At 50.8% G+C, this 27,344-nt stretch overlaps 1 protein-coding gene across 1 annotated transcript in view; it reads right to left on the minus strand.

Annotated features, from left to right (window-relative positions):
* The window catches only part of SDK1 (sidekick cell adhesion molecule 1), a 1,001,700-nt gene that overhangs the window by 66,166 nt on the left and 908,190 nt on the right, over positions 1-27,344 (minus strand). Inside the window, exons 33-35 of the mRNA XM_035283177.3 lie at positions 22,088-22,223; positions 20,654-20,713; positions 17,023-17,124 (exon numbers count right to left, since the gene is read on the minus strand). Of these exons, the coding sequence (XP_035139068.2) occupies positions 17,023-17,124; positions 20,654-20,713; positions 22,088-22,223 (298 nt within the window). The remainder of the gene's footprint in view (positions 1-17,022; positions 17,125-20,653; positions 20,714-22,087; positions 22,224-27,344) is intronic.

The following is a 27,344-nucleotide window of genomic DNA, read 5'->3' on the forward strand; positions in this document are numbered from 1 at the left end:
GGCCATGGGCAGGTCAGCAGGCCATTCTAGCCCTAGGGGTGGGCTCTGTGCTGGGGATGAGCCCAGAGCACTGTTGGGGTGAGCAGCAGGGCTCTCCGGGCAGTGCCTGGGCCGAGGAGGGCTCCCCGGGCAGTGCCTGGGCCGAGGAGGGTTCCCCAGGCCAGGCGCATCTAGGAGAGACTTGAGGAGTGGAAAGGAGGTTACACATGGAGAGTAAGCGGCAGGGAGGGGCCAGCAGCTGAGGTGGAGTGGGCTGCGTGTTCAAAGGCTCGAGCGAGAGGGTGCAGCACGTCCGGGGGACTGAGCAGCTTTAGAGATCAGAGGTTTCTCTGCGAAGGTTTGAAAGCAGAGAGTGATACAGTCAACGCTGTACATGAGAAAGGTGGCTTTGGCTGTGGCTGCAAAGGGCACAGGGTGAGGGGATCCAGCCTGGAGGAGCTTCTGCAAGGACGCAGGCTGCAGAGGGCAGTCTGAGCGAGGGTGGGGCTGTGACAGGGAGAATAGTGACAGAGGTGGACCTGCTGGAAAGGGCCTGGAATCCACCAGTCAAAGTGACCAGGGAACCACGTGAGCCGAGGCCTCGAGGGATTAAGTCACATCCCCCGTAATGGGCTAGATTTGCACCTCAGTCTGCCTTGCTTGAAGATCTATGCTGCTTCTCTAGGGTGGGACTTTCAAAACTTTCAATGAAGTTCCAGATAGTAAGAGTAGTAAGCTTTGAGGGACAGAAGGGCTATACTGAAACTCTTGAACTCCGCTTTCCTGTGGCAAAAGCAGCCTCTAACAATATGTAATGCCTGGGTGTGGTGGAGAGACTTGGGCTGAGGCTGGGGTTTCCATCATGGATTTTTGGGGTGGGTGGATGCACTCTTCCTAGGGCAATATGTGAGCAGGCTTGTTGTCACCGTTGTTGCTGCTGCCAAGAGGCTGGAGAGGGACAGCGATGGCTTCACTCCCAGGCAGAGCTCCTGCAGCACTGCTCCAAGGGCCCCTCTAAGGATCTGGTCCCCTATGCAGCCCTGCAGGTGAGGAGACTGAGCCCCAGGGAGGTGGAGTAATTTGCCCAGGATTATGGGAACAGAGCCAGAAGCAGACCTAGGCCTTCTGGCTTCTAAGTACCTGCTCTTGGTTATTACACAGAAATGCCAGTTTGGACAAGTTGTGTCAAGGAGCTTGCGGGTGCCCTGGAAGAGATGCCAGGCAGACAGTCAGACTTGCAGGCCTGGGTTCCACCAGAGTCTTCCAGATGGGAGGGGACTCATGCAGAAGTTGTGACTCCAGAGGCAGCTGAGGATGGGGAGTGACATGGGGGAGGGACGGGGGAAAGCTGAGCCCCAAGTAACCCCAGAGAGAAGTGAAGCTGGAGCAGCCAGGGCAGAGTGCTCTGGAAACCAGGCTCTGGAAGCCATTCCTCAAATCAAAGGCCAGGGCAAGACTGGGGACACAAGCAGCCACTGGACTTTGCAACAAGCAGTGAATCACGTGACTATAAGAAATCACAGTACCACTATTTCAGAGTTGCTAGAAGAGTAGGTTTTAAATGTTTTCACCACAAAAATATGATAGTATGTGATGTGATGCATATGCTAATTAGCCTGATTTAATCATTCCACATCGTAAATGTTACTTTGTGCCCCATAAATGTATACGATTATTATTTGTCAAATAAAAATGCAATTTTTTTAAAGAAGCTCATACATATGCATCATGGTTTCAATGGCATTAAGGGTTGGGGCTGACAAGTCTGGAAGGACAGAACTGTGGGCTGTCAGAACAGAAAATTTCATGGGAATTCGAATGTGGTGTAGATATTGATTACACTAAGGCATTATTATTAATTTTCCTGGGTATAAGAATGACTTTGTAGTTATACACTGCGATGGTTAATACTGAGTGTTAACTTCATTGGATTGAAGGATTCAAAGTATGAATCCTAGGTATGTCTGTGAGGGTGTTGCGAAAATAGATGAACATTTGAGTCAGTGGGCTGGGGAAGGCAGACCCGCCCTTAATCTGGTGGCCACCATCTAATCAGCCGCCAGCAAATATAAAGCAGGCAGGAAGAAAGTGAAATGAGAGAGACCGGCATAGCTTCCCAGCCTACAACTTTCTCCCACGCTGGATGCTTCCTGCCCTTGAACATCAGGCTCCAAGTTCAGTTTTGAGACTCAGACTGGCTCTCCTTGCTCCTCAAGCTTGCCGATAGCCTATTGTGGGACCTTGTGATTGTGAAAGTTTATACCTAATAAACACCTAAATATATATGGAAGTTTATTAAATATAAAAATATATACATTAACTATATGTATATAAATATATATATTAACTATATATATAAACTCCCATATATGCTCTATATATGGGAGTTTATCAAATATATATGTATAATATACATATTACATATTGATACAATATATATACTGTGATTGTGATGCTGATAATCCTTGACATGAACTGTTTAGAGTTATTCAAAATAAATGCATTTGACACTCCTGACTCACCACTCATGAGAGGCAAGCACTTTAGTGATTCTCTCTCTCTCTCTGTATACACACACACACACACACACACACACACACACACACACACACACACATATATCTTACCCTCTAGAGAACCCTGACTGATACAGATTTTGGTACTAGGAGTGGTTCTAGAAGAGTTCTTTCATTGGTTTGGGGGTTTCTGGAGTTGGCTGCTTAATATGATTAGACCAAAAAATGCTAAGGATCCTACTTCTACTAGTATGGAGAATGCTGATAGTCCTTGGCATGAACTGTTTAGAGAGTTATTCAAAACAAATGCATTTGACACTCCTGACAGGCAAGGAGTTTAGTGATTCTATACATAATACCTTTGGCCATATGTGGAGAACCAAGAAATGTAATGAAGCTGGTTGGTTGCTCCTCAGTTCAGTGGACAAAGTGATTAAAGAAAAGGATGAACTCAGGGATTCTGTCTCCTGGCTTCAGAAACAGATATTGAGTCTCAAATCTGCTAAGATTGCCTTGAGTGACAGTCTCATCTCCTGTAGAGAAAGAGCTGAAATTGTGGAAAAACAGACACAAGCTCCCATCATGTGAGTGGCTGACCTGCAACAAAAGGTGTATGCACAGCCTCGCCAGGTGTCTACTGTTAAACTGAGGTCACTGAGTGCACAAGACTGGGACTCTGCAACTTGGAATGGGGATGTGTGGGAGGACCCTGTTGAAGCTGGGGTCACTGAGTTTGTAAATTCTGATGAACCTTTTTTGCCAGAAGGAACAGCTTCCTTGTCCCCAGTAGTGGCAACATCCCAGCCCATTTGTGGGACCTTGTGATCGTGTAAGTTAATATTCAATAAACTCTCCTTTAATGTAGATACATAATATATGTATACATAAATATTTATATATTTTTATATATTTGTATTTTTAGATTTTATATTATATATTAATATAAACACATTATATATATTATATAGATATTAATACATATTCTATATACACATATAATATCTATTTATACAGAGCCTATTGGTTCTGTCCCTCTAGAGAACCCTGACTAATACATGTGTTGAAGGGTTCTTGCAGGGACACATGTTGACAGTATTTGTGAATAAAATGATATGACGTTGTAGACTGCATATGAAGTCTGAGAGCTGCTTCAGGATGGTATGGGAGGGGAGCGGATGGGTATATGGATGAAACAGGACTGGCCATGGTGCCTTGCGGTTGAGCTGGGTGGTGAGTGCAGGAGTGTTCGACACAGGCAGGCCGTGGAGATATTGTGAGTTTGGTTCCAGATCTTTGAAAAAGGGAGTCACATACATTTTTTGGTTTCCCAGTGAATATAAAAGCTATCCTACTACTACACTAGTCTGGTCAGTGTGCAATAGCATTATGTCTGAAAAAAATACTGTACATGCCTCAATTAAAAAATACTTTACTGCAAAAACAGTGCTGTCACAGAGACACAGAGTGACACAGAGTAAGCATGTGCTGTTGGGGAAATGGCACCTGCAGCAGGGCTGCCCCCCAACCTTCCATCTGTAAACGATGCAGTATCTACGAAGCATACTAAGGCCAAATGCAAGAAGACTGATGCGCCCACACTTGTCTATCTACTTCTGTGCATGCTTGAGATTAACCAATTAGAAGCTGAGCAGCAGAAACACAGGCAAAAAGGGGCGAGTTCTCTCAGGGAGAATGTGGCTGGGGAGGAGGAGCAGGGCCAGGGATTGAGAGAGGCCTGGGGGTGGGGTGAAAAACTGCCGTCAAAGCAGTTTTTGAATCTGCTGTCCTTTCAAATCTGCTGTCCCAGGTACACTCCCAACAGTGGGTTGGGTGTGAACCCCACTTCTACGGGAGATTCAAGCCCCTGGGAGGGGTGGTCTGCCTGGCCACACCCATGCAGACAGTGCTTCCCTCCTCCAGGAGGACGCCAGCTTTTATATATACAGAGCCCACCTGCAGCCCCCAGTTTACCTGAGCTCTGCCACTCATGGGAGGCCCCAACCCTTGCAGGCTCCACCCTAGAGAAGGTCCTGAGGATCACCCAGGCTGGTGATCCTCCCTCTTCCTGGCTGAACAGCTGAAGGGCGGGCCGACACCTTGGGGCTTTCTTGCTCTCTTTCGTGCCAGCAAGTGGCTGAGCAAGTAGGTGCTAAAGAAAGAGGCCTCTGCTGGCTGCTAGTGTGGCGACTGGAGGGATTCCAGAGAAGCCGGCTAAGGGCCTTTCCAAATGCAGCCCCGGGCATGGGAATATGCTCCATGGCCTTTGTCTATAGTTATGGATTCAGCTTAGTAATAACACCATCCGGCCACCTTGGTCTCCTGGGTACCGGCATCTGCTAAGCTGAGGGAGCAGCGAGTGAAGGCTGAGCATGTCCCCCTAGCCTGGGGGCCAGGAGGCTGCCCACTGTGACCACAGTGTGGGTAGGCCTGGCAGGACCTCAGGGTTCTTGGGGCCAGTCTCAGGAGTGGATTTGACTTTTCCCCCATACACCACGAGGATCCCCTGAAGGGTGGAAACAAAAAGTGAGGGGATGGGATTTGCATTTCACAAGGGTCATCCCAGCAGAAGTGCAGAGGATGGGTGGACACTGGCCCCAGAGGCTTCCCTGAGAGCCTCCACCAGAGAGGCCGAGTTAGGCTCACACCCAGAGGGCACAGCACCTCCCTGCCCTCCCTCTACTGCAACCTCCGCCTCCCAGGTTCAAGTGATTTCCTACTCAGCATTGATGAGGCTGCTCTCAGGGCCATCCTCCCCTGGGGCTTTGTCTGCCTTGGGCACCACAGCTCTGTCCTGGGAACACCCGAGCTTTCTGACTAGCAGCTCCTGTCACCCACCCTCCATAGTCCTTCTGCCTACTCTTCTAGATGTCCCATCCCCATGGTGCTTTTGGGGTGTCGGTTCCTGGCCTCAAGCCCCCCACAGGCCTCAGCAAGAGGGTGTCCCGGACATGGTGTGCTGCAGACAGCCTGAAGGTAGCAGTGAGTCCTGAAATCCTCCCTGGCATGGGGAAGGGGCGGGGCAACCTCCGAGTCACTCATCAGCCTGTGCATGGCTGCTGTGGGCTGGGTGCAGTGCCCTGGAGAATCCCCCCACAGTGGAGGCACCTGCATCCCAGAACCTCTCCACTCTGCACTCCCTGGCAAGGGTGTCTTAGATTCGTTTGTGCATGAAGAGAACATCTGAAAAAACATGAGCTGCAGCCCAGAGAGCCCAGGGAGCCCTCTGCCCCCTGCAAAGCCTGGATAAGGGTGACTCATCACTCATCAATGCAAACGGAGCACTGGTTCCCACCCAGGGGATTGTGACGATTTGTGCCCAGCACACAGTAGGCTCTTGGCAAGATGTTCATCCATCATCCAGGACAACGTCGACAGCACTGCACACAGCACAGACCCTCGGCATCCACTGGAGAGTGTGGCCACAGAAATGACAGGGAGGCCTGTGGTTTGCACAATGTCATTACCGTGTGATGTTAATAATTACCCAGGGAGCCCTCTGCACGTCGATGCTGAGGTATTGCAGCCTGGGAAGTGTGGGATTGCGACGTTAATTACCCAGTAAACAAGTGCCATTCACACTTCCCTACAAACACGATTTCAAACTAACATCACTGAATCCTTTTAATTTCACTTAATAGGCACTAGGACTGGCTTTATTTGTCACTAGGGGGAGCTGAAACAGCGAGAAGCTTTGTTATTTTTTTCTCATTCCAACCAACAGTAATTAAAAACCTGGAGCACTTAGAAGAAAGGTAGGACCCACATTGTATAAGGTTTTCATTCTTAAAAAAAAAAAAAAGAGCAAATCTTTTCAAGATACTCTTCTGTCTTCCACATGTACACCAAGAGCAACCAAATACCACCTAAAGTCACTGAGTTATTTTGTTTATTTTTTGAGATGGAGTCTCGCTCTATTCCTCAGGCTGGAGTGCAGTGGCACAATGTTGGCTCACTGCAACCTCTGCCTCCCAGGTTCAAGTGATTTCCAGCTAATTTTTGTATTTTTAGTAGAGATGGGGTTTCACCATGCTGGTCTCAAACTCCTGACATCAAGTGATCCACCCACCTCAGGCTGCCTCCCAAAGTGCTAGGATTACAGGCATGAGCCACCGCTCCTGGCCCACCGAGTGATTTTAAATGCTGGACGTGGGTGTCTGCCTGTCTTTTCTTTTTTGGTGAAAGTTGTGGGGCTAAAGGCCACAGTACTGGACACTCGGCTCTGACCTGAGCTTGGCAGTCACTCCCCGTTGGGTGTAGAAAAAAGGTAAGTTCTGGCTCCCTTTTTTTGGGAAAACCTATGTTGCTCTTTTTGCTGGACTAATATTTAAAACGCCTGAGGAACCATGTGAGCCTCGGCCTTAAGCTGAGATTGGCGATGGGCAGGGCAGGGACAAGCCACTACAATACCCAGGCTCACAGCAACCACTGCAATAAAACTCCCAGGAATGACTCGACAAGCAGCAGCAGGATTGCTGCCAGCCCAGCAGCACAGTGTTAGAGGGATGGCCAGCTCCTGAGGAGCAAGCACAAACAGACGAATAGGAGGACGGTGAGGATTTCCAAATCCCTTTATAATTTAATACCCTTCCATCAAAATCCCAGGAGCATTTGCCTTTTTTGAGATCTTGCCAAGATGACTGTAAAATTCATAGAATGGCTGAGAAATTTTAGAAAACAAAGAGGAATAAGACAAGCTCTCTTAAATATGAAAACGTGTGTCATAAACTCCTATAAATGAAAGGTTTAGAGGTACCAGAACAACAGGAAAGATGTCTGTGGAATAAAGGAAAGTCCTCAGACAGACTTGACTGTAAGAATTTAAAACATGATTAAGATGTATCACAAAGAAATTAAAAATCAATAGATGGTTTTGGGGGGAAAACTTCTCTGGAAACAAATGATCTATTTAGAAGCTCGCTTCATGCCAGTTTCCAGAATTAATTCCAGCAGGATGAAAGAGTTTAATGGAAAATATAAAACCACATACACATTCTGAAAGAATTTGGGTGAATATTTACATGGCTTTAAAATGGGAAGGAGTGATGCCTCAGATCTAAAGGTTTGAGCACATGACCATTTAAACACAATAAATTGAAGGCAACAGAAAGGGAAAACTATTTGCCATAAACATGATCAAACATGATATCCTTAATCTATAAGATGCTCTAAGAAATTAACACAAAACACTTAAAATAAGATGGAGACCAGGCTTGAGAATGCCCTGAGCAAAGTCCATCAAGCCATGGAGACAATCTTGACCTTGCTGGTTCTGCAAACACAAACAAAACTTAACCTGGGCTATGCCTACATTAAAGAAAAATAGAACTTAAGGCTAATCAATCAGAAGTTGCCAATGTACTTATAATTATACAACTAGTGATATGGTTTGGCTGTGTTCCCACCCAAATCTCATCTTGAATTGTAGCTCCCATAATTCCCACATGTTGCGGAAGGGGCCTTGTGAGAGAAAATTGAATCCTGGGGGTGGTTTCCCCCACAGTGTTCTCATGGCAGTCAGTAAGTCTCATGAGATCTGATGATTTTATAAGGGGTTTCCCACTTCACTTGGCTCTCATTCTCTCTTGTCTGCTGCCATAGAAGATGTGCCTTTCACTTTCCACCATGATTGTGAGGCCTCCCCAGCCATGTGGAACTGTGAGTCCATTCAACCTTTTTAAATTCATAAATTACCCAGTCTTGGGTACGTCTTTATCAGCAGCATGAAAACCAATGAAAACATCTAGGGATTTTCTAATAGTTTAGACCAAGTAAGGCAACAACATACTCTTAAGTCAAATATTTTCTTTGTCCATCTCCCACACTCACACCATAAGAAACTTCTCCTTGTGTGCTCCCTCCGTGGAACCCCAAACCACCTTGGGACTGGTGCTGCCTGATTCATGAATTGCTGTTTGCTCAAATAAAGTCTTCTTACATTTTGTGTCTCAGTTTACCTTTTAACAGACCCCCATGAGAAAAATGGTCATAAGCACCACAGGCATTTCATCACAGACCAGTAATTTAAAAGCCAATCTAGTAAAATAATAATGGGATACATTTTCGCCTAATACATTAGAAAAGATTTAAAAGCAGGAAGAAAGAGGAATGCACCCTGAGACCTGTAACTGGTCACCGCTGCAGGGTGTCAATTAGTTGAAGTATTTCAAAAGTGAAAAATGTTCATGTCATTGAACCAAAAATTCTGCTTCTACCGTTTTATCCCAAGGAAGGCATCAGAGAAATTTGAAATAGTGTTCAGAGTAGCTTTATTTCTAATGGCAAGATGCTAGACCCATAGCCCTGTACAAATGTACTAGATGATGGAAAATAATGGTAATAACCCTGTGGGTTGTAGGAAGTTTACCCTCACCTGGGACCCAGCCCTGCCCATTCCATCAGGTGCCCCCTGCCTCATCCCTGGCCTTGGCCTTCATGTCTTATGTAGCAGCGAGCCTGCCTGTCCTCTCCCACACCCTCTCACACAGACATAACACACCTGACGTGCACACAACTTGGGCTGCAAACACAGTCAAGATGAGTCCCAAGCCCCACTCTGAACCCCAATGTGGCTCTTGAGCCCCTCCCACATAGACATGCAGGAGCCCCCACTACTTCCAGCCCCCAGAAGGAGGCTACAGATGCCAGGGGTGGCAATTCTAGGTCTGGCTACTACTAGACCCCAAACTGCAGGGCAAGATCTGGAGAAAGCCTGCGGAGAAGGAGGCTGGGAGGGGCACCTTTCTTCCCATGGAAGGGCTGTGCCTGGCCCACACTGTCTGCAGGGGCCCAGGAGATTCCAAGGCACCTCCTGGACTGGCTAGGCAGAGAGCAGGTGTGCAGAGCATTCGAGGGCTTGGTGGGGTGGGCTGGGGGCTTCTGGTCTCTTCCCAGGAAGCTGGAACAGCCGGGGGCTTTACTCATCAATCAATAGCAGCCCTTCCTCCTGATTCATCCTGACCCAGCTTCCCAGCTGCAGGCCCCAGAAACCCCCAGGACTGCTGAGTGACCCCAACCATAAACAGCAGGGCTCAGCAGGCAGGGAAGTGAGCTGGCTCTGGGAATGAGCTAAGGGTCAAGGGAATTACGAGGTCACAGGCTCCAAGAAGATGGTCTGTGTGGGAACACCGCACCTCCTTTTATTTGGAGGCTCTGTCCTTGGACAGCTGCCACTAGCTCTGGCTAAGAGAGCCCCTGGGGATAGCAAGGATGCATGAGGGGTCCCAGTGGCCAGTGTGGGTGTCTGGGGGCCCTGCTCTAGGTGAGGAGGCCTCGCTCTTGCAGTCCCTGGGAGCTGGGCTGGGAGACATGCTTGTCTCTGCTAGGACCCCCATGGCACAGTGGGCAGAATCTGCCTGTCCCCACTGTCCCCACAACATATATGGGGCTGTATCAGTTTTCGGTCAGCATGGATTCAGAAAGAACAGAAAACCACGGGCTTTGTTTAGTGTGTGAGGCCAGCCTTGCTGTTTTGTTTTGAAGCTCTAATGGTTTCAGAGCTCCTGGGAGTTTTCAGAGCCCTCCTTCTTTGAAAGGAAAATGGCTGCAGGGCAAACAGGAGAGCTGGGCCAGGCACCTCTGGACAGGAGGCCTTGCTTTAGGACCTCTCTGAGCCCCCTGGGTCCTGGGGCCTCTCTATCTCCCCTTAGAGTTCAGGGGTCACTCCATCACTTGTGCTTCTGGGCTGGTGGCCTGTGCTATGCTAGTTGTTCTTCTCCTTCCTTCATTCCTGTTTAAATGTGTTCTCTCTCCTTCTCCCTCCCTTCCTCCAACATCTTCAGAATGTGTTCTGTGTTCCAGGTTTATGCTAAGGTTCTGGGAATGAATAAGAGGGGTCCCTGCCCTCATGGAACTAAGAGAGAAAAGAACCATCCTCAGGTGGGTACGCAAAGAGCTGTGTGTGTGGCATGTTCTGGAGCAGAGGAAGAAACAGCTAGTTCTGCCAGGGGAGAGAGAAGACAGTTGTACCTCGAAGGGCTGGCATGGACGCTGGGCTGCATGGGAGGGAGGACTGTGTGTCCACCAAGGGACGCGAGTGAGGAGCAGTCATTCTAGGTGGACATAGTCATTCTAGGGTGAAGGGCACATGCTGAAGGGGGGCAAGACTGCGGGGTCTGGAAATACAGGCAGGGGCTGAGATGCCTGCCTGGGGTCTGGGCAGGAGTACAGGCTTCTCCTGAGACCAGGGCCCATCCATGAATAGTGAGTGTCTTGAAGGCTGGAGCATGGCTCCTTTATACCCCACAGTGCCCGGAACACTGCAGAATGTGGAGCTGGGCCCAGAATGCTGACTGGGAGTCACCCGAACAGCTCTCCTGCTGAGGAACCCACAGACACTGCCCATACCTCCACCAGAAAAAGTTCTGGCCACCTAGTCAAACTGTGCACTAGCACTGCAGGACAGCTGTGGTGAATGCCCCGGTTCCCTTCTTCTGACAGCAGCACTGGATCTCCTCTAGGGACCCTCTTGCCTCACAGTTGGCCCATGTGGTCCAGGTAGAGATGACATCTCTCTGCCGTTGGGCACCTCAGGACGTTGGCTGTAGCAACTAGTTTTGGGATAGATGGGCAACTACAGGCAGGCTGAAAACAGCCAGTGGACTTCAGCTGCAGAAGAAGGAAGCTCTCTGTGCCAGGGGCTGTATGGCCACCTTGACCAAGAGCCTGACCAAGGAAGGAGCCGACTAGGAGGAAAGTGGATCCAAGAGGCCACATGGAGCAGCTTGCTGGGGCGCTGGATGCAGCCATGCCTGAAGCTGTCCCAGGCTCCACAACTCTTCTGGTGCAGGAGTTACTAATGGTTCTTTCAGCTTAAGCTTGTTTGCATTGGGTCCTACCTCCTGCATACTGGAGTCCTAACTGATGTATTATTTTTACCAATTTGTAATGCCTGGACTTATACATCAATCTCAACTAAGAATCTAAAAACTGCTCTTTCTCTCTGAGGTTAAACAGATTTAAGTAACACATATTTGGACTGTGGGTACCCAGTGATCATCTACTCTGAACATTTCTTCATTTTACAGATGAGGCCAGACAAACTGAGTCACTCACCCAGGGTCCCCCTCATTCACCAAATACTGACTGGGGGCTGACCCTGGGCCAGGCACATTCTGGACATTCATCTTGTGAGCAGGACTGGCACATTAGTGGAAGCAATGAAGCCAGAACCTGAATCTCTGCACTCACAGCTCTCCCCACAGCAGCACGAGGTCTCAAAGCTGGACTCAGAGGGGTTAAGTGACTTGCCCGCAGTCACACAGGCAGTAAACAGCAGAGCCGACGCTTGGACATGCACGCTTACCTATGGGGCCATGGCAAAGTCTTAGTTCTCATAAAAGCCTTTGAGCATTTTGGGCCCAGGAATTTGTGGTGCTCTGAAGCTTCCAGCTGAGGTGATGGAAGTTAGCCCTATTTAATTTCCTTTTCTGAAGGCCTACCTGCTCTAAATCAATGTGTTAGCAGTGCCTCTCCTCAGCAGATTATGGCTATCACAAGGTGGGTACTTGGGCTGTGAGAAGCAGAGGCTAGAAAGGAATGACAAACTGGCTTTCCCATTCCAGAAAACTCTCTGCAGTGTAAACACAGAGCCTGGAGAAATGTGCTGAGGCTGAACAACAGCTGAGATGTCTGCCTGCAGGGGCAGCACTGCCAGGCCCAGCGCAGGACACTGGGAGCCAAGCTGCGTCACATGGGTGGGCTGGAGCAGAGACCTGGGTGCAGGGGCTGTGTCTAGGAATTTAGTTTTTAGTTTAACTTAAAGCAAGGCTGATAATGGTCCTTCCCTAAATCCAATCTCCCTCCTCCTTTGGGGGTGGAAACTGCCTTTGTAAAACTAACAAAAGGCTGTGAGATTAGGAGTATGGGAGAAGGCTGAACTCTGCTAAAATGTAAGCATAGTTTCTTTCTTTCTTTTTTTTTTTGAGACAGTTTCACTCTGTTGACCAGGCTGGAGTACAGAGGTGTGAGCTCGGCTCACTACAACCTCTGCCTCCTGGGTCCCAGTTTAAGCAATTCCTCCTGCCTCGCCTTCCCAGTAGCTGGGATTACGGGTGTGCATCACCATGCCCGGCTAATTTTTTGCATTTTTAGTAGAGGCGGGGTTTCACCCATGTTGGCCACACTGGTCTTGAACTCCTGACCTTGTGATCCACCCACCTTGGCCTCCCACAGTGCTGGGATTACAGCCATAAGCACCAAGCCTGGCCCCTAAGTGTAGTTTCTATAATCCCTCACTGTTTAGGAGTCACATGGCCAGAGGTCACACAATTTGTGACTTCCCCAGTTGCTCCTATAGATAACATCACTATTATACAAACTAAGATTGATCTTTGGAGATGCTTTTCAGACTCTGGCCTTCTGAAAATGGACTGACCCCACCTGGACTCAAGACTCAAGCAATCCTGTGGCCCCACTCAGAGGCTGACTCAGCACACCACTCAGAGGCTGACTCAGCACACGAGGACCATTTTCCATGCCCCAGGATGTCATCCTCAGCCAATCAGCAGCACCTACTGCCTAGCCCCCTGCCCACCAAACTATCCTAGAAATAACTAACCTCTGAGCCCTCAGGGAGACCAACTCCAGTGATAACTCTGGTTCCCCCACAGGGCTGGGCCCTAATTACACTCTCTCTTTACTGCAATACCTTGGGCTCAGTGAATGGGTTTTGTCTGTGTGACAGGTAGGAGGATCCCACTGGGTGGTTACATCCCCTTGTGTAAACCCTAGCTCCTAGCACTGCTCCCCCATGCCAAGGTCCTAAAGTAGCCACACAGCCTCTGCCAGCCTGTGTACCTTCACCAGCCCTGCCTCTCCTCCCACGTGCCAGGGCTGTAAAGTGGCTGCACAGCCTCTGCCAGCCTGTACACACTCACCAGCCCTGCCTCTGCCTCCCCTCCCAGGGTGGTGGCAGCCTCCACCAGCCTGTACACACTCACCAGCCCTGCCTCTGCCTCCCCTCCCAGGGTGGTGGCAGCCTCCACCAGCCTGTACACACTCACCAGCTCTGCCTCTCCCTCCCCACTGCGAGGAGCCTCCAGAAGGAGCCTCATGGAAAGAGCAGCCCAGGACATGAGTGCCTATGCGGCAGATGGTGACAGTGTCATTGGTCATTATGGGAACAGAGGCCACCCATTCCTTCTCCCTCTCCTTCCTCAGGATGAGGAGCTTCTGATTAGCCTTCCCTGCAGCCCTGCTATGAGACACTGATTCCACCTTCCTACATCTCAGCGCATTTGAGAGGCCCTGTCTCCAGGGCATGTCCCTTGGCATAGGGTTTCCCCAGCTGCACTCCTGCCCTGTATCCTAATGTGGAAGTCTGGGAACCTCAATTTGCCCAAATGACAAAGGTATTTTTGAGCCCCTCTGGCAATAACCCTGGGGGCGAGGAGCGGTTTAGGATGAAGCAAGCATGGTCTAATAGGGAGGAGCAGCATTAGAGAGAAGACAGCCCCACTGCTGGGGGGAAGGCAGAGACGTGCACAAGGCACCCAGGATAGGAGCGCAGTGGAGAAATCTGGGCCCTGCCTAGAGTGACAGGGACAGGGAGGGCTCCCAAGAGACAAAGCCCTGGAGGGTGTCCTGGGGCAACAGCAGCTGCTCCTCAGGGGATAAAAGCATAAAGCGTGCTTCAGGCCTCGGTCAGGTTAAACTGGAGAGGCTGCACAGGGCACTCTGGGTGGGTGTGACACTGTAGGCACCAGCTCCCCTGTGACTCTCAGCACCTGCCTTCAAGCTCTGTGAGCAGTGCAGCGTGTCCAGGGGGAGCTTGTGTGTGCATGGAAAAGGCTTTGGTGGCCTGGGCACAGCAAGTAGGCTTTCCTTACCCTTCTGTGGGACTCCAAAGGGTGCAGGTGGCAGAACTCAGGCCTCTGGGCAGAGGTGGGCATGGGTGTATTGAGGAGGAGGCAGAGAAGGAGGGCAGGCCTCTGGAAGGGAGGGCTGGAACAGGGATGCCCACGTGGGGAGGGGAGGGAGAAGCCACATCACACTGTTATGCCAACCTCAGAGGCCAGGCCCACCTACAGCCTCTGCAGCTGCCTCCCACACCTGGGCTGTCTCAGATCTGCACTGCTGAAAAGTCCCTCACTCCCCCATACTCACAGTAGCACATTCAAAAGTCCAAAAAGGGAAAGCCCCTTGAGTGTCCATCCATGGAGTGGACACACCAAATGTGGCAAATGCATGCAATGGAATATTACTCAGCCATGAAAAGGAAGGAAATTCCGACGTCTGCTACAACGTGGGTGAACCTCAAAAACCTCACGCTGAGTGCAAGGATTTAGACACAAAAAGACAAGCATCAAATTACTCCATTTGTACGAAGTATCTGGAACAGGTGAACTTGCGGTGACAGAGAGTAAGTGAGAGGTTGCCCAGGATGGGAAAAGAGGGAAAAGGGGGCCTGCTTAATAGGTATGGATTTCTGTTTGGGAAGAAGAGGCAGTTCCAGAGATGGACGTTGGCGATGGCTGCCCGACATTCTGAATGCAGCTGAACTGTACACGTAGAACAGTTTAAATGTTATACGCATCTTTACACAATGACAGACTCATATGGCCTGGATGTGTCCCTGCCCAAATCTCATATTGAGCTATAATCCCCATCACGGAGGTGGGGCCTGGTGGGCGATGACGGGGACACAGGGGTGGGTTTCTCATGAATGGCTGAGTTCTCATGAGATCTAGTTGTTTAAATGTGTGTAGCACCCCCCACACTGCTCTCTCTTGCTCCTGTTTTCACCATGTGAGACGCCTGCTCCCTCTTCAGCTTCCACCCTGATTGGAAGCTTCCTGAGGCTTCCCCAGAAGCAGAAGCCACGATGCTTCCTGTTCAGCCTGGAGAACTGTGAGCCAAGTAAATGTCTTTTCTTATAAATTATCCAGTCACTTTACAGTGGTATGAGAAGGAAGTAAGACACAAACAGCGCAAACCTCAGACCTGGAGCCAGGTGCAGCACCCCATCCCACTGTGGCTTGGCTTGCCCCCAGCACGACTCCCGAGTTTCCCGTACCACCCCTAGTTTCCCTGCTGCTTGCTGAAGCTCTCTCTCTGGACTTCTGCCTCAGTCCCTGATACTCAGGGCCTGCTCAGGTGCCCTGAGCCCCCTGGATCCTGGCATCCCACCCCCAGGTGCAGGCGGACCCTCAGGCAGGGCATCAACACCCACACCTGCTGCTTGCAGTTCAGACACTGAGGCTCCTGGCCTTCCTGTCCTGTGCTCCCCCTGGGGCCACAAGCTGACCTACCCACCCCCGCAACCTTGGGGGGCCCCCTGGGGCCCAGTCACCTGAATACTAGCAGAGAGCACAGAATCTGCCGTGGCCACTGTCTGCCGTGGCCCCCACCCTTTGCTGACAACACCCTAATGCCCCTCCCTGATAGAACCCTCGGCAGCTGCCCATGGCCCTCAACAGGCTCTTTCTATAGCCAGACCCCTCCCTGAGGAAATGCCTAGCCACCACTCGGTGGCTCATAGTGACCCCTCGAACAATCTTTGTGCAGGGAGAGGCAGAAATGCCATATACTCTTGGTGCCCCACTGCAACTGCATCCTCATTTGTATGCAAATGCTGCTTGACCATTCCAGAAAAAATCCTCCGGGCTAGACCCTTAGCGCTATTGATTGGTTTATAACAATATCCTTTCCCAATTGCAAAAGGTTACCTGATGTGTTTCCCTCCTCTGTCCCCACCAAGTCCGAGCTGCCCCCTGCCTGCTCCTGCTGTACAGCCCCTCCTGCAAAGCTGAGCCTCAGGGACACTCCAATTATTCCAGGCCTGAAGCAACACCCTTCTAAATCTGCAGCAGCAGCACTGAGCAGAAACACCAGGCTCTATGTGAAGTCAGGGAACTTTTTACAATCACCAGCCAGCGAGGAGGTGGAGGTTCTGCAGTTTCCTTGTCTGAAGGGAGGGTGTTGCTCTCATTACTTGAGGCACGCTGGGCCCGAAGAGGGATAGTCAGAATGTGATCTAAAAACGATGTTGATTCTCACTGTGAGCCCTACAGAAGGCAGGGTCCCATGAATCAGACCTAAGAGTCACATCTTAACTAAAAGGGGTGGAGACAATGGTCCAGTGGACTTTCCGAGACCTAGAGAATGGGCTGTCACCAGGGTATCAGGCTGGTTCCAGTCACCAGGGCCCTGCCAAAGCCCATGGAAGGACCGAGGCAGACATCTGCCCCTCCAGATAACGAGGTTCCATTTCCCACACACCCAGATCCCCACTGAGTTAATACTGCTCTCGTAGAGCAAAGCCACACTAAATATGATGGCCCCAGTTACTGAACAAACCCTTTGGGTCTCAAAAGCAAGACCTGACCATTGCCTTAAGCTGTCAGGACATTCCAGCTTGCAGCGGAGCCCATTTTTCCAGCCAGTGGCATGGAGACCTCGGCCCCAGTAGCAATGTGTTCAAGGAGGAAGAACACTGCTGGGCATCTGAGGGGCTTGGCCACAGCACACCTGGTTGTCCCCACCGCTATGGCCCTTGCTGGCTGTGGGGTTGGGGGTGCACGGAGCTTACCGGCCTCGCCAACAAAGACTTCCACCGGTGTGCTGGCTGGGCTCTCGCCGATGATGTTATAAGCAGTCATTATCACTTCATAACGCCGGTACTTCTTTAAATCTGCAGGGTTAAAGGAAATGGGGATTAGCTTCCACCAGGACCACCTTCTGTTCCTAGAAAGCTTTCCCTATGAACCACACTGAAGGAAGCAGCACCCTCCAAGGAGAGGAGGGGGATTGTTGGAAGTCTGTGACATTCCTGCATCCTCTTTGATGGGGCACTCTCCTCCTTTCCTCCCTATTAATGATGCACCCACCACCATTAAGCAAAAGATACACTCATTCTATCCTGTGTTCAGATAAAAGGCAGCATGGAGGCTGGGCTCAGAGGCTCATGTCTGTAATCCCAGCACTTTGGGAGGCAGAGGCAGGTGGATCACCTGAGGTCAGGACTTTGAGACCAGCCTGACCAATATGGAGAAACTCTGTCTCTACTAAAAATACAAAAAATTAGGTGAGTGTGGTGGCAGGTGCCTTAATCCCAGCTACTTGGGAGGCTGAGGCAGGACAATTGCTTAAACCCAGGAGGTGGAGGTTGCAGTGAGCCAAGATCACACCATCGCGCTCCAGCCTGGGCAACAACAAGAGTGAAACTCCATCTCAAAAAAAAAAAAAAAAAAAAAAAAAAAAAAGGCAGCATAGAGCTCCCTCCTCTAAAGTAAAGGATTTAAAACAGGGGTCCCAACCCCTGGGCCACTAACCATGACCTGTTAAGAACCAGGTTGCAAACCAGGAGATGAGCGGCGGTGGGTGAGTGAGAAAAGCTTCATCTGTATTTACAACTGCTCCCCATCCCTCGAATTACCGCCTGAGCTCTGCCACCTGTCAGATCAGCAGAGGCATTAGATTTTCACAGGAGTGTCAACCCTATTGGGAACTGCACATGTGAGGGATCCGGGTTGTACACTCCTTATGCCTTGCACAACCTAGATCCCTCGAATGTACAATTCACAATAGGGTTTGCACTCTCATGAGAATCTAATGCCTGATGATCTGTCACTGTCTTCCATCACCCCCAGATGGGACTGTCTAGTTGCAGGAAAACAGACTCAGGGCTCCCACTGATTGTACATGATGGTGAGTTGTAGAATTATTCCATTACATATTACAATGTAATAATAATAGATATAAAGTACACAATAAATGTAATACACTTGAATCATCCCAAATCCATTCCCCCACCAGTTGGTCTGTTGTCTTCCACAAAACCAGTCCCTGGTGTCAAAATGGTTGGGACCCCTGATATTTTTTGAGAAGGAGTCTCACTCTGTCGCCAGGCTGAAGTGCAGTGGTGCAATCTCAGGTCACTGCAACCTCCACCTCCCGGGTTCAAGCAATTCTCTTGCCTCAGCTTCTCAAGTAGCTGGGACCACAGATGTGCACCACCATGCCTAGCTAATGGTTTTTTTTTTGAGACGGAGTTTCGCTCTTGTTACCCAGGCTGGAGTGCAACGGCGTGATCTCGGCTTACCGCAACCTCCACCTCCTGGGTTCAGACAATTCTCCTGCCTCAGCCTCCTGAGTAGCTGGGATTATAGGTACGCGCCACCATGCCCAGCTAATTTTTTGTATCTTTAGTAGAAACGGGGTTTCACCATGTTGACCAGGATAGTCTCGATATCTTGACCTCGTGATCCACCCGCCTCGGCCTCCCAAAGTGCTGGGATTACAGGCTTGAGCCACCGCGCCCAGCCACTAATGGTTTTTTTTTGTATTTTAGTAGAGACGGGCTTTCACCATGTTAGACAGGATGGTCTTGATCTCCTGACCTTGTGATCCACCTGCTTTAGCCTCCCAAAGTGCTGAGATTACAGGTGTGACCCACCACGCCCAGCCTGGAGATCCCTGATTTAGAATAAAAAACATAACCTGGGCCTGCCTTTTGGTTCAGAATCTCTCCTTGAAATTATGAACAGATGGAGTAAGACTCTGGCATTTAAAATAGAGTGTAGAAAGACATTGGTAACCAGAGGCCTCTGAGACCTTAGTGGCCATGTCCTGGGAAAGAAAGGGTGTGGCCTGCTGCACACGGAGAACTACTCAGGGTAGGCGGCCAAGCACCAGCTCTGCGCTTAGTGACAGTGGGAGAGCAACTGACCTTTAAGCCAAAACATTCTGGAAGGTTCTTCCAGTGGTGAACACTGCATCGTGGTGGCTTGGTTTTTCTGAGGCACTGCGTGTGTGCCTGGCACCTGTGTGCTGGTGTGGATGGTGGTATGCGTGGGCCTGCAAATCATGCCTCCTGCCAGCTACCAGCCCAGCAGAGCTTCTGTCACTCAGCCCCTCCCCGTGGAGTGCTGCCTTCAAAGAGATGCTTACAGGGTTTGCCCATGCTGTGGAGTCAGTATCTCAGCACGCTGGAGGTGTGCTGCCCTGCAAAGCATCCCCACTCCTGCAGAATGCCCAAATACAGCAGAGGCTCAGGGAGGGTCAGCCTCTCCCTCCTGTCTCCTCCACTTCCCAAATCAGCCGAGTTCCCTGTGTTTTAGTGAATAACATTATGGTTCCACATCTAGCCCTGCAGTTGGATTTTGAAACTCCTCCCTAGGAGGGTGAGTGGATTAACAAAATGTGGTCTATCATTCAAGTGAATATTATTCAGTCTTGAAAAGGAAGGAAATTCTAACATCTGCTCTGACATGCATGGACCCTGAAGATGTTGCTCTTGAAATATCCCAGCCACAAAAAGACAAATATGACATGATTCCACATGGGGTCCCCAAATTGTCAAATCCATTGAGCCAGAAAGTTGAATGGTGGGTGCCGTTGGGGAGGGGCTGTAAGGAGTTAGTATTTAATGGGGACAGAGTTACGGTTTGGGAAGATGAGAAAGTTCTGGAGAATGATGGTTATGGCTGCATAACGGTGTGAATGTGCTTAATGTCACTGAACTGTATACTTACAAATGGTTAAGAGAGTGTGTTTTCTGCTATGTGTATTTTATCACAATAAGAAAAGAAAGAGGCTGGGGGGGTGCAGTGGCTCATGCCTATAACCCTAGCATCTTGGGAGGCTGAGACAAGGGATTGCTTGAGTCCAGGCATTCAAGACCAGCTTGTACAACACAGCAAGATCCTGTCTCAAAAAAAAAAATTAGCCAGGCATGGTGGCATGAGCCTGTAGTCCCAGCTACTTAAGGGGGGCTGAAGCAGGAGGATCACTTGAGCTGGGAGTTCAAGGCTGCAGTGAGCCGTGAGTTCAAGGCTGCAGTGAGCCATGATCACGCCACTGCACTCCAGCCTGGGCAACTCTGTCTCTTAAAAAAGAAAAAAAAAAAAGAGGTTTTTTTTTGTTTTTTAAAGAGAAAGAATGCAGTGGGAGAGGAGATCCAGTTCTATCTGGCTTTCTTCTCTGTCTCAAACCTGAAGACCAGATATTAGTAAATTTCCCTGGCCTCTGTTTCTAGAGGCTTCCTTTCCTGTCTTCCTGGTGGTTTGGTATGTGGAGATACAGCATTTGAGAGGCGATTCCAGAAACTTGGAGCTGTTAATCCAGACTGGCTTTCTCTTGTACTGAGAGGCCAGTGTGTGCGCTCCGGGCGTAGTGTGTGCACTTTGTGGCATGGGCTTCCGCGGAGAGCGCACACTTACGTGTTAATTCACACATCGTCGATGTGGAGCTGCTGTTCACTGTCTTGAAGCTGCTTTGGGCTATTGGGGTAAGCAAAGCAGAAAGGTGGTTAGCATGCAGGGACGTGGTCATTACAGGGGATGTGTGGTGGGAACAGGGGAGATGGGCGTCTCACTGGGATGCCAGCCAGCTTCCACGCTACACCTCCCAGGGCAATAAAGACCCCGCTGCCACCCAAGCTTTCCACCCGCTCCCAGTGGGGCTGCACCTCCTCATAAACAACAAGGCACCCCAGTCCCAGACAGGAGGGCTGCCTTCACCACTCTGATTCTGTGAAACACATTAGTTTTTGGCATGACTTAGCACCAAGTGGCAGGATGCCTTTTCTCCTGGTCAGCTGGACAAGCCCAGCAAACCACCAGAGAGAGAGCTATGTGACCAGGTGCAGAAGCCCAGCCACATCCTGGGGCCTTCTATTGTGCTGTGCTTTAATTTTGCGACAAAGACCAGGGAGATGCTAACTGTCTGGTGGTCATCAAGGGTCACCTTCGGCGTGTGCCGAGAGTGCAGACCACAGTGGTGCACTTTCCCGTCTTCAACATTCACCAGCACCACACCTGGCCTGTGCTGGGGGCAAGCTGTGTCAGCACAGGAGCTGCCATCTGCAGGCAGGGCCTTAAGGTGGGAACCGGGTGTGTGGAAGGCCCCGAGGTTGGCGATGGCAAGTGAGCCAGGGAGCCCTGATGGGGATGGCAGAAAGTGGGAGGGCGCCATCCACGTGGCATGTTCTGGAGCTGTTCCCTCACTCTGTCCCCAGCACGAGGATGTCAAGAGACAGAGTATTTTTGTGACACCATTTGGTGGGTGCCAGGAAATGAACCCCCTCAAACCTCCATCCAAGAGAGGAGAGGTGAGGTGAGAGTGGGCAGTCTTCCTTCCCTAGGGTTCCAGAAGTTGCCTTGAAGGCAGCTGGGCCATCATCAGAACCACGATCATGGCACAGTACTGGCTGAGCTGGGATCAGCCCGGGGGTGAGCACCGTGGGCTCCATGCTGAGGCTGTGCCTAGTACAGACAGGTGGGGCCTGTCCCTGGATTTGGTGGGTTTTACAACAGATTTCCACTGGCTCCCTGCCTCCATCTCAGGCCCCAAAGTCCTCTCCCACTGAGGCTGGGAGCGTGCACTCCCTGGAGGCCTGGCAACTGCTTTCCCCTTAACACAGTCTGTGGCAGACAAGGCCCCTGTGCCTCTGCAGCTGCACCCACCTGCTGCACACCTACACTCTGCATGTCCCTGGTAGGGTAAACCCGCCTGCTTCCTGTTCCCGAGGGCAGGGCTGCCTCTCCTCTTAGCCTCCTCTTAGCGGCATTTCCCACCATGATGTGCACTGAGCAGATGCTGAGGGTCCCCTGGGAACCTCCTTCCCTGCGTCAGGACAGCGGGGACAGTCTTACCTGTGAGCTCAGCGCGTAAAGCTATAGGGCTTTTGAGCATCTTGGCCTCGGTGCCTGACCCAGCCTCGTACTCCAGCTCCCGGTAGTAGATTCTGTATCCCTGAAGAAGGCCGTTCAGGCTTTCGTCCCTCGGAGGCTACAAAGACATCACGCTAACTCAGCCATGCTGCGGGTGTCAACCCAGCCAGCCTGCAGCAGGGCTCACCTCCACCCCATTTAGCTAGCCAGCTGCACAGAAAAAAGTCGTGGGTTCCAGTGACTGGTGTCAGATTCGTCATGAGGAACACAGGCAGCTCCCAGGGCACAGCACAGAGCTGCGGAGTCACTCTCAGAACCCTGGTTTTTGTGTGCATGTGTGTGGGGACACGGCCATTTTGTCCCCTGCCCACCTCAAATCCTCAAATGAGCACCAAGACCAGGGCCAGAGGGTGGAGACAGATGCAGACAGTGAGCAGCTGCATGCTGTGTGGTGAGCCCAGAGCAGGGTAGAATCTCGGGAGGCAGCCTGCTCTGAACCACCCATCAGCTAACCACACCCTCCTTCTCATCCCCTGCCACCCAGGCTGTGGCAGCCTCACTATGCCCCTCACTGATGCCTCCTAATGCTAGGCCACCCCCAGTGTGCCTGACTCACACCTCAGGCTGGAATCCCCATGGCCCCAAGTAGGATGGCTGCCTGGCCTATTGCCTTGAGGTGCAGTGATGTTTCAGTTGCCCTAAGCAACAGATACACTTTTGCCATCCAGCTCTGATCCCTCAATTCTGACCAAGTCACAGCCAGGCGCTCATGAGACCCATATAAGGATTCAGTGGAACAGGGAGGATAGGCAGACCAGGAGGCGGCAGTTCAGGTCTTGCTGGAATCTAAACATGGGATTGGGAGACCCCAAGACCTGCCGTCTACTTTAAGATGTGGCTATTTGCTACTCCAGACCCAGCGCAAGGCTTGCCTCTTCCTTCAGTCTATTTCTGTTGATATGTAAGTGTGGAGGGGACGTTTCCACACAGGAGACAAATCTGAGACTGAGAAGAGTCCTCCTGCTCCAGGCAGACACCCTGTAAAGCTTCGGCAACCCTCCCGCTCATCTGGGTGCTGAGCCTCTGAGCATCTGGTCTCTCTTCTTGGGATACTCAGATGAGGGATAAGGAACAGGAACCTGCTAAGCTGTGACCAGAAGATGGCTGAAGATGCAGCCATGAAGCCTCATCCAAGGATGGATGTGCATGGAACTTCTGGTGTTCTGCTCACTGTGAGGCACCCGCACCTACCGCAGCACCATCCTGCTCCCCGGGCAGAGCCACAGTTTTGCTGTACGAGAGCCCCTTTGCTGTGGGTTGAACTGTGTCCCCCCAAAGGACATGCTCAAGGCTGAATGTTGTGTGGTGAGCCCAGAGAAGGGTGGAATCTCGGGAGGCGGCCTGCTCTGAACAACCCACCAGCTGACCCCACCCTCCCTCTCACCACCCTGACACCTGTGAACCTGACCTTATTTGGAAATAGTCTTTGCACATGCAATTCATTATGACAAGGTCCTACTGGATTAGGGAGGGTCCTAATTTGATGAGTGGAGGGAAATCATGAGAAGAGGGACATTAGGACACAGGACACATAGGGGGAACACCCGGTGAAGATGGGGACAGACACTGGAGTAATGTGTCTATAAGCAAAAAATGCCAAGAGTTGTTGCCTGCCACCAGAAGCTGGAAGAGGCAGGAAGGATCTTCCCGGGACCCTTCAGGAGGAGCAGGACCCTGCTGATGCCTTGAGTTTGGACTCTTGGCCTCCAGAGCTGTGAGAGAATAAGTTTCTGCCCTTTTGAACCACCTAACATGTGGTAACTTGTTTTGCAGTCACACAAAACACATCCTTGTAATCCAAACTCTCTCCAATTGTCACTAACTGAACCCAGGCACCAAAAGGGGTTGGATGTTTAGATAAATACTTTCTCTTCAGACTCTTGCCACTCGTGATGCAAAACCCAAATGTGGAGGAAGTGGTGTGCCTTGCTCCCCAGGCTCTCTGCGAGAATAGTGAGGATAGTGAGGGGCACTCACACTGCGGCAGCAATGAGGAACAGCACTCATGAGTGCAACACGTGACACTCATGCATGCACCAGAGGCACAGTGTGTACCTGGCGGACTCAGGACGTTTTCCTAAATGAGGGCTGCTACCACATTAGCTTGGGCAGCCCCAGGACACTGCCACGCAGGGCTGCTGACAGCTGTCCCTCTCTGGGACTTTCTGACTCCCCTGCAATGCTCCCAATTCAGAAACACCATGACAGGATATAATCTCCCCATCAGATGCAGAAAAGCATTAACAGGAATACCTAAGTGGACTTGCTGGGTCTTTGCAATCCATGTCTGAGGGGCCCTGCAAACCCACACCATTAGACACCACTCCAGCCTGGACATAGCTGCACTTCTGGCCCATGTGCAAACTCAGGGGCTGAGAGAGCTGTTGTCCAGGGGGGATGTGTCTGAGTCCCCCGTGTCCCCGCCACGGTGTGCTTGTCAATGCCCCATAGCCCTCTCAATTTTACAGAAAGTTACAAGGGTCACCCATCCATCCCATGGGCTGCAGCCCCAGCTCCAAAGACTCCTGCTGCCCACCACAGACCAGAGAGGAGGAAACAGCCCTGCCAGGCATTTGGCTCCAACTTCTCAAATGGACAGTAGAGTTGGCAATTATCTGGGAGGGATAATCCCACTGGCTTTTCCTTTTCTCTCTTTACCCTTCATTGGCCACCGGTAACAGCTGAGGGGATCCTGGTGCTGGTTCCGCTCCAGCTCCTCTGCTCTGGCCTCGGCTGGCTGCCTTCACAGGGCTGGGGCGTGCTCAGGTCGGACACCAGGACAGAACCACCAACCCAGAACCCAGGGACTTCAATGTCAAGTGAGGTCTCTTGCTTTTTGCTTTTTTTTAAGCTATAAAAATACAAGACACCCAGCTAAATCTGAATCTGAAAATTCTTGTTCTGGAATTCAGATGTAACTGGCCATCCCAGGTTTTCTCTGGATACCCACTCCATCCCCAGTGCTGCTTGCCTTCCATCAGGACAACCTACAGATGGAAATGCTTTTAAAAGTACCTCCAGTAATAGAGCTAGAGAAATAATACAGAAAGTGAGCCAGCACAGATGAGGGTCTCTCCAGGGTGCAGTGTACCTGAGGCAGTGGCAGACCATTAGCAGGGCACAGCAGGGTCCCTGGGGCACGTGGCCACCCCATCCGTCCACGCCCTGTGGCCACTGATGACTTTCTCCAGCAGGGAGTCCTTCCTCACTGGTTCAAGAGGCTCCCAGCACTGCTCAGTTTGCCAGGAAAACAAAATAAAACCCAAACCTGACCAGGGAGCTCTGAGCTCAGGAAGCTGAGAGCTGGCAGAAAAGGAAGGAGTGAGAATTGGTGGCCCAGTCCAGAGACTGGATGGGGGGAGCAGGTGGGAGAGGCTACAGTGTCTGCTGACTTCATTAAATGCTCTTTTTCTTTTCTACAATTTTGATGACAAAACAGCATTTGGGATGCCAGCAACGGTCACTCACAGGTGTCCTGGGCTTCTCATTGGTTCCTTCTCCAGCTTACCCATCCCGGGCCCCCAGTTCTGGTCTGCACCCCTAGGGCTTGGCATGTCATTATGGTTTCCTAAAAACTGGGGGTGCTGATGGGGTTTGTTTTTGGTTTCCTCCCTGTGGGGTCTATAGAATCACATTCAGAACAGCTTTTTTTTGTTTTTGTTTTTTTGAGACCAAGTCTTGCTCCATTGCCCAGGCTGGAGTGCAGTGGTGCAATCTCAGGTCATTACAACCTCTGTCTCCTGGGTTCAAGCAATTCTCCTGCCTCAGCTTCCCGAGTAGCGCCACTACAGGTGACTGCCACCACGCCCGGCTAATTTTTTGTATTTTTAGTAGAGACAGGGTTTCACTGTGTTAGCCAGATGGTCTTGATCTCCTGACCTCACCAACCCCCTGCCTCTGTCTCCCAAAGTGCTAGGATTATAGGTGTGAGCCACCTCACCCGGCCCAGAGCAGCTTTTAGGTTTTCAGTGGTTTTACTCCCACTCTTTAAAAATTATTCCCTTGTGCTAGGAGTGGGAGCCAGTCAGTGTTGCATTCAACTTCATACTGGGTCCAGACAGTGTTGTGATGAAAACAACAGCAGAGATGTGGGGGCGTGGTGGAAATCCTGTGTGTGCATAACACCCACACAACACAGGCACATCAACTCACATCACACGCAATGGGGTTCTGGGCAGTCTGCTCTTTTTTTATTCTTACCCTGTTGCCAAGGCTGGAGTGGAGTGGTGTGATCACAGTTTACTGCAGCCTCCACCTCCTGGGCTTAAGTGATCCTCCTGCCTCAGACTTCCGAGTAGCTGGGACTACAGGCATGCACCACCACACCCAGCTAACTTTTAAATTTTCTGTAGAGATGGGGTCTCACCACATTGCCCAGGCTGGTCTCAAACTCCTGGGCTTAAGCGATCCTGCAGTTTGCTTTTTCATACTCTAGCCCTGGTTATCTCGTGGGTCACAGCTGAGACTGAAATTAAAGCCCTCATTCTGTAGGGCATCATTTTTCAAACACAACTGTTAGCCCCACTGAGATAGAAGGTTTACTGAACTTCCTTAGAGGAAATACAATGGATGCAAAAGTTGGAAAAGTCAGTGTGTAAGAATGAAGAGAGGTGATTCTCCGCAGGCCATCTGGATTTCAGAGACCGGAGGCAGTTTGCTCTCCAGGGTCATTTTGCTGACTATGTCAGCACTAAAGAGTATAGGTCATCTGTCCCGTGTGACTCAGGCCACTGCATAGACGTGGCTCTAAGGGAGGCAGGAGAGCGCTGTGGAGGCCCCTTAGGCCTTCCACAGAGAGGGAGGGCAGTGCCCAGAGCCAACAGGAAGGCCTGGTGCTCTGGCTCATTGAAAATCTGCACCTGTCACCTCATGCAGCCTCACCAAAAGCTCAGGGCATCTTACTGGGGAAACACGTACGAACAGTAAACTCTGCCCCTCAGGATATGTCTTGCCATCTCATTGCATCTAGAAGAGCTCCTGAGCTATTGTACACCAGGTGCCAGGGAATGATTGAGGAAGATGCCTCTGAAGCCTCAGAGGGGGTGAGCTCACTGCTGGGAAGAACTGGAGGATAACAGCAGGAAATGGCTTTTGAGCTGCCCTTGGAGGAGGAGGAAGCATTTGATGAGGGAAGAGGGACTGGCCCTTTGTAAGGTGGGCACAGTGCCTGATGTAGCCC

Source organism: Callithrix jacchus, chromosome 2 (genome assembly GCF_049354715.1).
Source record: "Callithrix jacchus isolate 240 chromosome 2, calJac240_pri, whole genome shotgun sequence".
In the NCBI taxonomy this organism is placed as follows: Eukaryota; Metazoa; Chordata; class Mammalia; order Primates; family Cebidae; genus Callithrix; species Callithrix jacchus.